This window comes from Rhincodon typus, chromosome 11, assembly GCF_021869965.1.
Source record: "Rhincodon typus isolate 14 chromosome 11, sRhiTyp1.1, whole genome shotgun sequence".
Classification (NCBI taxonomy): domain Eukaryota; kingdom Metazoa; phylum Chordata; class Chondrichthyes; order Orectolobiformes; family Rhincodontidae; genus Rhincodon; species Rhincodon typus.
The window spans coordinates 15,346,321-15,361,593 of record NC_063342.1 but is presented as its reverse complement, the minus strand read 5'-3'; the positions used below and the strand labels follow the sequence as shown (position 1 = coordinate 15,361,593).

At 42.1% G+C, this 15,273-nt stretch overlaps 1 protein-coding gene across 1 annotated transcript in view; it reads right to left on the bottom strand.

Annotated features, from left to right (window-relative positions):
- LOC109910887 (Down syndrome cell adhesion molecule-like) overlaps positions 1 to 15,273 on the bottom strand; it is a 490,591-nt gene that overhangs the window by 208,403 nt on the left and 266,915 nt on the right. The window contains exon 6 of the mRNA XM_048603034.1: positions 13,092 to 13,367. Within this exon, the coding sequence (XP_048458991.1) occupies positions 13,092 to 13,367 (276 nt within the window). The remainder of the gene's footprint in view (positions 1 to 13,091; positions 13,368 to 15,273) is intronic.

The following is a 15,273-nucleotide window of genomic DNA, read 5'->3' as shown; positions in this document are numbered from 1 at the left end:
AGATCTGGCATTTTTGAATGAGATAGGACTAATTAATGACAATATAATGAAAATACCCCTATGTCAAAGTGATCATACTTGTTTGAATTTTACATTCAGTTTGACAGGGAGAGGAGTGGAGTCAAGCTTAATATTTTAAACTTAAATAGGGCTATGTCGTAAATGAGGGCATGAGAGAAGCATTAACTAAAGCGCTTTCATCGTGAATTAGTGTGCATATATTTGGGGTTTTCGAAGGGATAGAGTTTAAGTTGCACAGTATTAGATAAAAAATTCTTTCTTTTCTCTGCCATTTGTTTAAGTGTATTATAATAGAGTTATCTTCTGTTAATGATAAAAGCTGCAGCAAATTGTTTTTGACCTGAATAGCAGTCAGTTAAGCCAATTGATCATTGAGATTTTAGACATTTTGTGAGGGCTAATGAAACGGTGGGGCACAATTATCAGTACACTCTTCCCAGTTAAGTTGTGAGAAGGGAAATAGGTGGATGCACTGTATTTATATTTCAAGAAGGCATTTGATAAAGTGCAAAATCAAAGATTATCCAGGGGAGATCGCCAATTGGATACAAAATTGGCTTGAAGGTAGGAGACAGAGGGTGGTGGTAGAGAGTTTGCTTTTCGGACTGGAGATCTGTGACCAGCGGTGTGCAACAAGGGTCAGTGCTGGGTCGACTGTTTTTCCTCACTTATATAAATGATTTGGATGTAAATATAGGAGGCATGGTTATTGGGTTTGCAGATGACACCAAAATAGGCAGTGTAGTGGACAGTGAAGAAGGTTATCTCAGAGTACAGCGGTACCTTGATCAGAAGAGCCAATGGGCCAAGGAGTGGCAGACAGAGTTTAATGCGAGGTGTTGCAAGACTTACACAGGGCCTTAGGGAGTGCTGCTTAATAAAGATACATAGGTACATATTTCCTTGAAAGTGGAGTCACAGGTAGATAAGGTGGTGTAGAAGGGATTTAGCATGCTTGCCTTTATTATTCAGAACATTGAGTACAGCAATTGGGATGTCATGTTGCATCTGTACAGGACATTGGTGAGGCTACTTTTAGAATAATGTGTATAAGTCTGGTCACCCTTCTGCAGGAAGGATGTTGTTAAACTTGAAAGGGTGCAGAAAAGATTTACAAGGATGTTGCCAGCTTTGAGCTATAGAGAGAGATTGAATAGGCTGGGTTTGTTCTCCCTGGAGCGTCGGAAGCTGAGGGGTGACCTTTTAGACATTTATAAAATCAAGAGGTACATGGATAGGATGAACAGCCAAGGTCTTTTTCCAAGGGCGGGGAGTCCAAAACCAGAGGGCATAGGTTTAAGTTGAGAGGGGAATGATTTAAAAGGAACCTAAGGGGCAATTTTTTTATGCAGAGGGTGGTGCGTGTATGGAATGAGCTGCCGGAAGAAGTAGTAGAGGCTGGTGCAATCGCAACATTTAAAAGGCAACTGGAAAGGTACTTGAATGGGAAAGGTTTAGACGGATATGGGCCAAATGCTGGCAAATGGGACTAAGTCAGATTGGGTCGTCTGGTCAGCATGGACGAGTTGGACTGAAAGGTCTGTTTCCGTGCTGTGTGACTCTGACTCTATTATTGCAAACAATAAAAGTTCATTGTGTTGGGACTATCATATTATCAAGGAAAGAAGATTGACTGGCTAACAGGAAAAAGAGAGTAGGCATTAATAACTCTTTTTCTAATTGGCAAGATATAACAGTCAGTGCTGGGGTCGTAGCCTTTAACAATTTACATGAATGACTTAGATGAAGAAACCAAAGCAATGGTCACTAAATTTGCTGACGATACATTGGAAAATAAGTTTGAAAATGACATAAGGAAGCTAGAATGGGATTATGGATAGGTTAAGTGGTGGGAAATGATCTATGTGGAAAAAAGTGAAATTACCCATTTTCAAAGAAAGTATAAAAAAGAACCATATTATGTCAATAGTGAGAGATTGCGGAGCTCTGAGATGCAAAAGGATATGGATGCCATTCTGAATGAATCACAAAATGTTAGAATGCAGGTCCGACAAGTCATTAGGAAAGATTGTAGAATGTTATCATTTATTCTAAGGGGAATTGAAGACAAAAGCAGGGAGAGTGTGCTTTGGTTATACAGGGCACCAATGATACCAATTCTGGAGTACTTTGTACCTTGTCTCTGTATTTCAGGCAGGAAATAAATGCATTGGAAGCAGTTCAGAGAAGGTTTATAAGAGTAAAATCTGTAATGGGCAGGTTGCCTTGTGAGAAAAGGTTGAACAGGCAGGGTTTGTATCTATGAGAGTTTGGAAGAGTAATAGGCAATTTGATTGAAACATATGAGCTCTTGAGAGGGTTTGAGAGTGTGGATATGGAAAGGATGCTGTCTTTTGTGGAAGAATTCAGAACTAGTGATCACTATTTGAAAATAAGGAGTCACCCACTTAACGTAGAGATGAGGAGAATTAATTTCTCCTAGAGAGTTGTGAGTGTTTGGAACTTTCTTGCTGAAGGGGTGGTCGTAGCACTAACTGACCATTGTAAAGGCTGAAGTGGAGAAATTCTTGGTAAGCAAAGGGTCAAAAGGTTATTTGGGGTCAGCAGCAATGTGGAGTTGAGTAGCCACAATTATTTTAAATGGAGAGGCCAAATGGCCTACTTTGCTCCTAACTCATAGGTTCACATGTAATAGCTTTTTTCTCCTAAGTATCCACTACACATTTCTCCTTCTTTACTCTGTTGATGTCAGTGTGGCATTTTCAGTTACATCATCCTCATTAACATGGTCATTTCTGATTATAATACAGCCTCTTTCTAAGTTTTATAAGTTTTAGACATTACATCCCCAACTACTTTGGCAAGATATTCAGCACCATTAAGGTTAATGTTGATTTTAATTTAAAACTTCCTTCACTCATTTGCTCATTGAAAATGCCCCTCGAATGTTGCTATGGAAATCGGGGAAGCTAAATGCGGATGATCAAATCTACTCTTAAGCGGATGTGATGCAACTTCCCTCCTTCAATGATCTTTCACTTCTCCCACTTTAAAGACCTGGACTCCTTGCTGGAGTCTGATCTATACATAGCTGTCACCCTCCCCAGCTCATAAGATCGGTTCCTCCTTCTGGGTAGGCTAGGGCAATCAGACCTCTTAGAGAAAAGGAAAGTGGAAAAGGTTGAACCATTTGTGATTCCCGAATATCTCCAGAGCCTTTACTGGCAGGTCCTCAGATTCACCACCATTAGCTAACTTCCTCCACTCTCCACTGTTTTCCACGGTTACTGAGTTCCACTGTAGCCCTGACAGCATAGAAGATCTTTCACTTTTTTTATGGTTAACATTTAAGTTGAATGTGGTCCACATCCAGCAACACAACAGGACCCAACAAATTTTGACAGATCAGTGCCACCATCACTATCCACACATCCGTTCCTCCCCAATTCCTCCTCCAACCTGCCAACAATATTTACCCATCCCTAACTTCCATTCCTAGAATAGTGAGTTGCCTCTTAAGCTGCTTCGGACAGTGTGCTGTAGGGACGTCCATTGTGCTGTTCGGAATAAAGGGAGTTCCAGGATTTTAACCTCATGACACTGAAGGAATAGCAGTGTGGTGCCAAACCAGGATGGTGCATGGATCAAAAGGTAACTGGTGGGGCTCCTTTACGCCTGCTGCCCTTCTCCTCTTAGGTGGTAGAGGTCATGAGTTTGGGAGGTGCTGTCAAAGGAGTCTTGGCAAGTTTCTGCACTGCATCTTGTAGATGGTGCACACCACTGCCAATTTTGGAAGACAGAATGCTTAAGATTATTGATGAAGTGTGCAGCTTTCTCCTGGATGGTTTTGTTGGAGGTATACTCAGTAGGAGAGGAAACTTGTGATTTTGTGCCTTCTTTACTTTTTGGAAGGTGGGGGAGCGAGTAGTCAAGAAATACCCAAGAAATACCCTGTTCCTCTGATGCTGCCTGACCTGCTGTGTTCCTCCAGCTCCACGCTGTGTTATCTCTGACTCCAGCATCTGTAATTCTTACTGTCTTAGTGATTTAATACCCAATCTCTGACTTATTCTTATAATCATGCCCTTTTCTCTTCAGGAAGCCAGAAGCAGAAGTCAGAACGGCAGACCACAAAACTTAGGGACTCAACTGAGCTGCTTCACAAATGCCAGTCTTAATGCCATCGCAGTGAGGAGGGCTTCTAGTAGCAACTGGATATTCTACAGAAACGGAGGAACAGGTCAGCAGAAGAAGCTAATGGGGTTGTCCTTGCACAATTCTCATCGGTCATTTACATGGCAGCCTTATCAGAGGATACACTGGAGGAGGTGATGGCCTAGTGGTATTATTGCTGGACTGTTAATCCAGAGACCCAGATAATGATCTGGGCATCCGGGTTCAAATCCCGCCATGGCAGATGGTGGTACTTGGATTCAATAAACATCTGGAATTAAGAGTCTAATGATGACCGTGAATCCATCGTCGATTGTCGGAAAAATCCACCTACTTCACTAATATCCTTAAGGGAAGGAAACTGCCATCCTTACCTGGTCTGGCGTACATACGGCTTTAGATCCACAGTAATGTGGTTGACTCTTAACTGCCCGCTGAACATTTAGGGATGGGCAATAAATGCTGTCTGGTTAGTAATGCCCTCATCCTTTGAATGAATAAAGAAAAAAAAATACACCCAAAGGCATCCTCTTGCCAAGTTGAGTTTAGGTGCTGTGGAGAAATATCAGAAAGGACAATGAGCACTCGAGACTGTTTCCTTTCCAAGTATTGCTGGGGGTTGTTTGGAGTGAGTGAATATTAGAGATATCTGGAGTTTTCTCTGCAGTGATGGTGGACTGTTGTATTTGATAGTGAGGGCAGTTCACGATAAGGCAGCTGCTACCAATAAGAGAGCTGAGGACATGTCTGGCAAGGACATTAGATCAGGTGGGTAGAATTTCTTATTCCAAGATATCCTCCCTTCTCCATATGAACCGGTCATTGTTCAATAAACTGCTGAGCTTACCTTGGCCTGCTCCAGCACATTTACAACATAATGGCCGCACTTAAAGCTATTCTCTGGGAAATGCGACTGACACCTTTGCAAGGCCATGGAAATGTGAGATGAAGGTGGGTGGCAGCTAAAGCAGGACAGGAGAACAAAGCAGCAGAAACAGTAAGTGGCAAAAAACAGAAGCCATGTGAGACAATGTCTAGCTCGGAGAAACTAGCAGAATGTCGGGCAGACATGCTCCAGCAGAAGATGAAACTGGACGAATGCAGGGCAGACAGACACTGGTCACAAGTGAGACATCGAGTAGGAAATCTCCAATGGTTAGCAATTCCGGCACGGCTCAGGGAGATGAGCACACTTGCAAGGCTATGAGGGAGACCAGTGGTAAACGAAAACAGTAGAGGTTGTGACAAATAACCTCAAACCATACGTGAAACAGGTGCACAGGGGTATAACGTGACTTCTGGTTCACACACTGTGAGCTGAACAGTCTCCTTCAGTACCATAACAATCCTGTGATTCCTGACACAGGAAAATGCATATTTAGCAGCGTCCCTTTTGGCAGTGTCTGGAACAAACTCTCACACACTCAGCCTCTCCCAGTGCCCAGAGGGCTGCATCAGGGAACCCCCACTTGCTATACTATGGACTGCCCACTAGTGCCACTGCCCACCAGCACCCAACCCCCTCCAAAAAGAGGTTCCTTTACCACTCTCAGGGGCCACTCAAGGATACCAGAGCCACCATCCACACCGGCCCCATCCAGCAAGGTACCCCCAATGACTGAGCTCTGCTGCTATCTCCTGGGGCAGAGGTTAGAACTGTGAGGTGCCCCTGTGGACCACACATCTATAATATGTGTGTTTACAGTTTCAATCTTTTGATAATAATCTTTGTACCTTTTGCTTGAGTAAGTTTTGCTCGTTATACTCATTATTTCACAACAGAAGAGACCTAGTTGATTTGTTTCTGATAGTGAACTAACAGTCAGATGCCTAGGAGATAGCAAGAACTGCAGCTGCTGGACTAAGAGTCAATACAGTGTGGAGCTGGAGGAACACAGCAGGTCAAGCAGCATCAGAGGAGTAGGAAAGTCAATGTTTCGGTTTGGGATCCTTCAACAGGACTGGGATAATGAAGGGTCCTGACCCGAAACGTCGACTTTCCTGCTGCTCTGATGCTGCCTGACTTGCTGTGTTCCTCCAGCTCCACACTGTATTGACACAGTCAGATACCTATATAATTGGTAAAATCGCTATTTTTTTAAGTCTAAATTTTGTTGTGTCAAGTTGAGGTATGGGACCAGGAAAATAATCAGCTCACCTATCCAACCTTAGTTATAATATTAATTTGTCAACCCTTGTAGCCCAGAGCAACATCATTCATGTATCTACTTTGATCAGTCCTCTAAGAATTCTCTAAACTTGAGAGAATATAGACTCGGTCTTCTCAATTCCTCCTTGGAATCAATCTAGTGAACCTTTCTTCTGTGCTAAATATAACTTTCCTCAGTTAAGGTGACTAAAACTGTACATTAACTATTCAAGCTCATTCATTGCCAATGTGCAGGTATAAAATGGAGTTGGAAGCATTTATAGAGAATTGGCCTTTTCACAAGGAGAGTGGTATATCAAAATGAGGCAGTGATGCTTCAATTACAGGAGCCTTGGTCAGACCCATCTGAAGCACAACACAGACCCCACACTGCAGGAAGTATATATTGCCATTGTATGAGGTATCATGCAATACAGTGTAAATCAAAATGATACTAAGGCTTAAAAGACTAATTTACAAGGACAGGTTGATTAAATTTCACTTTAGAAAGTTAAGGGTGATCTGAGAAGTTATTCTAAGTGATCAAAGATTTGATAAGGCAGATACTTATTAGGAAATGGAATATAAAACTAGCGAGATTTTTCTAAAACTAAAGTAGGCACTGGTCAGACAACAGTTGGAATACTGTGAAGAGTTTGGGCCTATTTTCTACGGAAAGGTCTATTGGCATTGGATGCAGTCCTGAGAAGGTTCAGAAAGTTGATTCCGACTATGGATGGACTGACTTATGAAGAGATGTTGAGCAGGGTGGGCCTGTACTCATTGGAATTTAGAAGAACGAGGGGCAACAGATTGAAATATAAAAGATTCTTAGGGGACTTGACAGGGTAGATGCAGAGAAGTTATTTACCCTTGTGGGAGAGTCTCAGAACATGGGGCACGATCTCAGAGTAGAGGGTCGCACATTTAAGACAGAGATGAGGAGGAATTTCTTCTCTCAAAGGGTTGTGAGTCTGTTGCATTCTTTAACCAGAAGACTGTCCAGGCTGGGTCATTAAGTACATTCCAGGCTGAGATAGATTTTTAATCATTAAGGGAATCAAGGGTTATGAGGAAAAGGCAGGAGAATGGGATTATCTTTCCTATTCTTACAGAGAGTTTATTTCATAGAGTTTTACGAAGAGCTTTTCTTTCAGTATAAAAGAAAAATTCTCTCCAAATTAACTTCTGTTTAATAATATTTATTATAGCTCGTTAAATATAACAGCAGCATCTGGAAAATCCAAAATTAAACATAAGTGAGCAGTTTGGCAACTTGAGAGGAGTAGACCTGTTCTCCCATTTAAGTCTGATCATGGCTGGCTTGTATCATAAGTCCATTTACCTACCTTTGTTCCACATTCCTTGATATGCTTATCCAACAGAGATCTTTTGATGTAAGTCTTAATATTTCCTACTGAATCAGCCTTTTAAGAGGGAAAGTTCCATACTTCCAGTACATGAAAAAAACAAAGAGCTGCGGGGCTGGAAGTTATCAAATCAACCATGATTTCGTTGAATGACAGAGAAGATTTGATGGGCTGAATGACCTACTTCTGCTCTTACGTCTTCGACAGAAAATCAGTCTGGGGCTAGGATGTTGCAGAGTAAAATCAAGGAAGTATTGTAGCAGATATAACTGAAGAAACTCAGCAGGTCTGGCAGCATCTGTGAAGGCAGAAACAGAGTTAACATTTTGAGTCCAGTGGCCTTTCTTCAGGGACTTGCTAAGTTTCTATATCCAGTTCTGCTTTTGTTTCAGATTTCCAGCCCCGCAGCTCTTTGTTTTTTTTATGTACTGGAAGTATGGAACTTTCCCTCTTAAAAGGCTGATTCAGTAGGAAATATTAAGACTTACATCAAAAGATCTTTGTTGGATAAGCATATCAAGGAATGTGGAACAAAGGTAGGTAAATGGACTTATGATACAAGCCAGCCATGATCAGACTTAAATGGGAGAACAGGCCTGAGGTCTACTCCTCTCAAGTTGCCAAACTGCTCACTTATGTTTAATTTTGGATTTTCCGGATGCTGCTGTTATATTTAACGAGCTATAATAAATATTATTAAACAGAAGTTAATTTGGAGAGAATTTTTCTTTTATACCGAAAGAAAAGCTCTTCGTAAAACTCTATGAAATAAACTCTCTGTAAGAATAAATCAATCCATTTTGCAGCATGATTTAATCACAAATTGGCCAAAGTAACTTAGACCAGAGGGTGCTTCTCAATGCAAGTAACCAACACTTATTAAATTAAATTATTGCTTCTTGCAATTTATTGGACTATAAGATGGCTTGGGAGTGGAGGTGGGTTATGTACTAGAGTCATTGAGTCATATAGCACGGAAACAGATCCTTCAGTCCAACTAGTCCACACCGACCAAGTTTCCCAAACTAAACTAGAACCGCTTGGCTGCATTTGACCCATATCCTTCTAAATCTTTCCTATTCATGTACTTATCCAAGTGTCTTCTAAATGTTGTAAGTGTACCGCATCTGCCATTTTCTCTAGCAGTTTATTCCAAATACGAACCACTCCCTGCATAAAAAAGTTGCCCCTCAGGTTCCTTTTAAATCTTTCCCCTCTCACCTTAAAAATATGCCCTCTAGTTTAAAACTCTAGTTTCCCTACCCTAGGGAAAAGACCTTTGCCAGTCACCTCATCTATGCCCCTCATGATTTTATAAACCTCTATAAGTTCACCCCTCAACTTCCTAAACTCCAGTAAAAAAACCTGTAAGTTGTCATAAGGCATTGATGTTTTGCCTCACTGTTATTTTTCTTCTTACATTAATGCTGCAAATTCTGCGAGACAGGGAACTGTGGGCTTTGTATATTGAATGAAAACTGACACACAATAGATAAATCAGTGGGCTTGCTTAGTATGCTCAGCCTCCCTTTTTATTTCTGTGGTAGGCTTTTTCTGAGATGAAAGAGGACATTATTTTCCCAGTGAGACCTGTGCGTCTTTGAAATCTTTCCCACTGTCACTTTGTAAGAAACCCCTTCTTTCACATCGCTACAAATTATCAAATAGGCCTCCCGAGACTTTGGCCATGTGAACCAGACCAAGCAAAAACGCACAGCATTCTCGAAAATTGGTGCAGGGGCTGAATTTTCGCAACCCATTGGCAAGTGGCTGGGAGGTGGGGCAGGTGGCAAAATGCTGGGGAGGAAGGGGGCATCATCACAGGTACTGGTTCCTGATATCTTCTTGCCATCATGGTATATTCCCAGTTGCAGACGTCAATTGAGCCATTCAATGAGACAATTAAGGACTGCATTCTGCCCTCACTGCGTGGGGAGTCTTCCAGGTGACTACAGTGGCCTCCCAGCAGGATTTGATGGGGAGAGGTGCCCTCTTTGCTCGGATCTCCATTGCCCATGGGGGAGGGAGACAACCCCTCCTCACAATGACAATCGGCAAATCCATGACAACAGTTACACCAGTACTCCACAATCCCACATGGAGTGCCAGATTTCATTCTGATCCAAACTCATCCTGGTGAGATGTCCTGCTTTGAAAGCAGGCGGGCCCAGCAGTGGTGACCATACATGGATGATGCTTGAGCCCGCTTAGCGATCTGCAGCTCTTGAGGGACAAACTTTAGTCAGATGGCAGTGTCTTCATTGGTTGCTGCTACCAGGATGGTTTCCAGACCCCAGCATCCACCAAAGTAGCTTGCTTTGCCCTTTTGATCCCAGCACTGGGATTTGACCGTGAGTGGCAACACTTAGTCCAAAGTTTCTCTGCCTAGATCACACCTATGAGTTTCATTATTGAACAATTTAGCTGTAACATGTTTGGGTGACAAAGTGACACATTGTAATGGGACAGCATTAAACCAAGGACCTTGTTTTCTCCTGCACCATTTCTCTTATTCCTGGATGTTGTATAGGGTAATGATTCTAAAGGGATTAATGTTCAGGATACATTGGCTCTGCCCATTCTATTGATATCAAGCATAGCCTGGGTGGGGACAAAGAGTTCTCCTCCAGCTTTGAGAGGGAGAAGATTTATCCATACCAATTCCCTAAGTCCCAGTAATCACATCTGATCAAACGGATATATTTAAGGTCCTTGTGAAGATTTGTAGCTCGGGTTGTGGATGAGGTTGTTGGCTTGCTCGCCGAGCTGGCTGGTTATTGTACAGATGTTTTGTCACCTTGCTAGGTAATATCATCAGTGAGGCCTCCAATGAGGCGATGTTATTCTACTTCGCTTGGTATTTATATGATCCGGTCTGTTAAGTTGGGTTGTGTCATTTCAGGTTCTGTTCTGCGTATGTTTATATATGGGGTCTAACTCCCCATGTTTTTTGATTGCATTACTGATTGAAAACCAGTCCTCTAGGAATTCCTATGCATGTCTATGGTTGGCTTGAGCTAGGATGGTCATGTTGTCCCAGTTAAATGGATGGCCTTCATTGTCTGAGTGCACTGAGATGAAGGAAAGTTCATCGTGTCATTTTGCTGCTCGCTGGCGTTTGTGTATCCCGATGGTTAGTTTCCTTCCAGTCTGGCCGATGTAATGTTTGTTGCAGTCACTGCAAGGTATTTTGTAAACTACGTTGGTCCTGCATGTCATGGGTATGAGGTCTTTGGTCCTTGTGAGTGTTTGTTGTAGTGTAGCTGTCACAGCCCACAGCAATGACTGCAACAAACAATACATCGGCCAGACTGGAAGGAAACTAGCCATCAGTATACACGAAAACCAACTAGCAGGAAAATGATATGACCAACTTTCCCTCATTTCTGTGCACTCGGACAATGAAGGCCATCCATTTATCTGGGACAACATGACCATCTTAGCTCAAGCCAACCATAGACACGCATCGGAATTCCTAGAGGACTGGTTTTCAACCCATAATGGAATCAAAAAAACACGTGCAATTAGACCCCATATACAAACACATGCAGAACAGAACCCGAAATGACACAACCCAACTTAACAAACCGGATCATATAAATACCAAGCAGAGTAGAATAACATTACTTCATCAGAGGCTTCACTGATGACATTACCTAGCATGGTGACGAAACGTCTTATGATAACCAGCCAGCTCAGCGAGCAAGCCAACAACCTGACCAAATATAGTTATGCTTATTCCAATCAGGCAATAAATCTTGATATCTAAGAACAATGCCTCTTCTGTCGATACTGTATGGCGATACATCCTCTACCACTAATCACTGGAGAGACCCTGGACAAAGCAGGATTCGTGACAGTGAACTACCTCAACATCCCTTACCCAATACCACACGCTGATAAATATGGCAAATATCACAAGGAAATGGGTGTGGGTCTACTAGGACAATAGTCCCCCCATGCCACAAGACACTACGTGGCAAAACTGCAGTCTTACAAACAGAAGTTGGCCATTTAGCCCAAATAGCCCATTCCAGCATTTCTGCACCACTCCACCCCACCTTGTCCTTCCGTCTACCCTGACACCAGCTCCATTTTTCCACCTCCAAATTCTTCATCAGCCAGGGAAAGGAGAGAAGAGAATGAAGAGTGTGCTGGACCTGGATAGCTTTCAGTCAGAGTATTGTGTGCAGTTCTGGTCACCACATCACAGGAAGGATGTGATCACAACAGAGATGGTACAAAGCAGTTGAGGAGGATATTGACAAGACTGAAAAATTTTAGCAGAGGAAATATTAGCCTGGCAGTGATTGATTTCCTGGTATTGGAGGCAGCTCAGGAGAGCTTTAAGTAAAGTGTGTAAAATGATGAGGGGACTAAACTAAATAGGAAAGATGTATCATTCCCCCCCCAGCAGAGACGTCAATCACTAGTAAGCAGAAATTTGAAGTAATTGATAGAAGGATTAGAAGAGGTTTAGTGGTGAGGTTTCTGGAACTCACTGCGTTAAAGGCAGCAGAGACAGAAACACCCCTCACACTTATTAAGGACCAATTTGCTGTGATTTGCAAGCATGCAGACCTAAAGCTAGAAAACCGGAGTAAGCTAGACTGACATGAACGTGGTAGGACTAATAGCCTCCTTCTGCGCTGCAGGTATTGATGACTCTGTATAATATAGATGTGTGTAGATGATAGCATAAAATTACAAAAGGATGTTGATAGACTAAGTAGTGGGCAAAACTGAAGCATATTGAATTCCATGTAAGCAAGCATGAGATCATCATTTTGGACCGAAGAAGGATCAATCAGGTTACTTTCTAAATGGAATCAGATTAAATTCAGTGGATGTCCAAAGAGACTTGGGGGTTCAGGTTTATAGATCTTTAAAATGTCACAGACAAGTACAGAAAATAATCATAAAAGCTAATGGAATGCTGGCCTTTATATTTAGGGAATTAGAATACAAGGATGCAGAAGTTATGCTGCAGTTATACAAAACCCTGGTTAGGCCTCACTTGGAGTACTGTGAGTAGATCTGGACACCACACCTTAGGAAGGATATTGGAGGGAATACAATATAGGTTTACAAGAACGATACCTGGACTTCAGGAGTTAAGTTATGAGGAGAGATTATACAAACTTGGCTTGTTTACTCTAGAATTTAAACAGTTTAAAGGATGAGCTGATCAACGTCTTACAGATATTAACAGGAATAAACAGAGTAGGTAAAGATAAATTATGGTTTCTAGACCTAGGGGCATAGTATGAGAATTAGGGCCAGATCATTCAGGAGTGATATTAGGAAGCACCTTACACACAAAGGGTGGTAGATGTTTGGAACTGTCTTCCACAAATGGCAGTGGATGCTGGATCAGTTGTTAGTTTTAATTCTGAGCCAGTTCCTTCCATACTAACCTTCAAGGATAACATGCACCAAATCCTGGGCTGACATTCGACCTTTCCTTACAAAGCACTGATAGGCTCCTCCATCACTCTTTGCCAGTCCATCTATCATCAGCTTCTCGTGGTTGTTTCCGGTGATTCTCACGTTGTTGCCAGGGGTGATAATCTCACCGTTCTGATACCACTCCACCTCATACTCCTCCACTCCGGTTACTGTACAGGACAGCAATAACTTGCCACCGATGCTGGTTTTCACCTTATGCAGATTCACTGTTGCCTTCAGTTGCTCTGTGCATTGAAATAAAACAGAATGCATTCAGAATCTTATTGCTTGCAAAATAGGCATGGACACCATTATTAAGTCACTCTTGCAAACTCTGTGTAGATATAAAAGAGGAGAAAGGTTTTCATTAGTGTTTAGATCATAGAATCACTACAGTGTAGAAGCAGGCCACTTGGCCCATCAAGTCCACACTAATCCTCCAAAGAGCATCCCACCCAGACCTGACCGTGCATTTCCATTGGCTAATCCACCTAGCCTGTATAACTCTGGACAATTTAGCATGACCAAACCATTAACATGTAACTGTACCTCTTTGGAAGGAAACCAGAACACTCAGAGGAAACCCACATGGGCATGAGGAGAATGTGCAAACTCCACACAGACAGTCACTTGAGGCTGGAATTGAACCTGGGTCCATGGCACTGTGAGGCAGCAGTGCGAACCACTGAGCCACCGTGCCACTTCTTGGCCATAGAATTTGGTGTAGAGAAACAAAGAGGGCCACCACAGCACCAACGGAGCTGCAAATGAATACCCATAAATTTTATAATTTTATACCATACCCAAAGCTGCATTTTTTTTTTGCAGATTGTTCCTTCAAATTGAACATATTTTCTCGAAAGAGGATTGTACCTGCTTTCGATATATCAGAAGAATGGCTAAGTTTAACCTTCTGTTTTCAGCCTTTTCATTGAGGACTTACAATAACAATCATTCAGAACATCTTTTGGTGATTTATAAAGAACTGCCCGATAAGCACAACTAAAACTTGGATGAAATGTACAACCCTGCATTGCGTCAAGGTGCTGTGTGATTAATAGTTTGCAGCCATTATCAAGGTTAGGTCAATAGTTAGCAAGGTTTCCAGTCTCCTATTAACTGAACAATCCACTTTAGATTGCAGGTGGCTTTGAGAAAGAAAGGTGGATGCCAAAATGAATGGCCATTGAGAGCATAGTATGTTATAAGTGCCCTCCTTATACCCCTGTTTATCAGTAAACTAGTAAGACAGAATTTTAAACAATCCATTTGTGAATATCTTTTCCTGGACAAAACGTCAATGCTCATGCTCACTAAATTGGATTCAAGTCCAGCACAAGCTCCATTTTCAAGTTGTCATCCTTATTTTCAATTCCCTCCATTAGCTTGCACCTTCCTCTCTCTCTCTCTCTGTGATCTCTTCCAGCCCCACAAGCATCCAAGATATGGGCACTTCTTTAATTCTGGCTCATCTTCAAACTCATTTGTAGTCGCTCTGTCATTGGTGGTCCTGCCTTCAGCTGCATGAATCTTTGGAATTTCTACTCAATACTCCCTCAAAAGCTACTTTCTTGATGACTTCTTCTAATATTTCCTAATGTGTTCATTGCCAAGTTTTGCTTGACAACACTCATGTGAACTTTCTTGGGAGGTTTCACGATGTTAAAAAGTGCTAGAAAAATGTAATTTATTGCTTTTGTTCAAAATGACTCTTCATTTTCTTCCCCCTATCTAAAGAACCTGGCGGCCTCAAAGTCTCCTTCATCATTAATTTTTATTACATTTCAGTTTTGGGAGCTTGGACCATTTGAGAATACTTCTTGCATTATCAACAAGATGCCAAGATGTGGGAGACATTGCCTGAAAAGCGGTGGAAGCAGATTCAATAGGAAAAGGAGAAATTTGTGGAGCTGAGGGCAAGTGTGGGGCTAACTGGACAGCTCCTTGAAAGAGATAGCACTAGCATGCTGGGATGAATGGCCTCCCGTGGATCATGGTCTGCCTGCGATGAAGCTCAACAGAATGCGAAGTGACTGGGAATGTGTAGAATATTAGAAGGGGCCTAAGATGAGCATGATCCAGTCAGTTAAGAGTCATAGAGATGTACAGCACAGAAACAGACCCTTCAGTCCAATTCATCCACGCTGACCA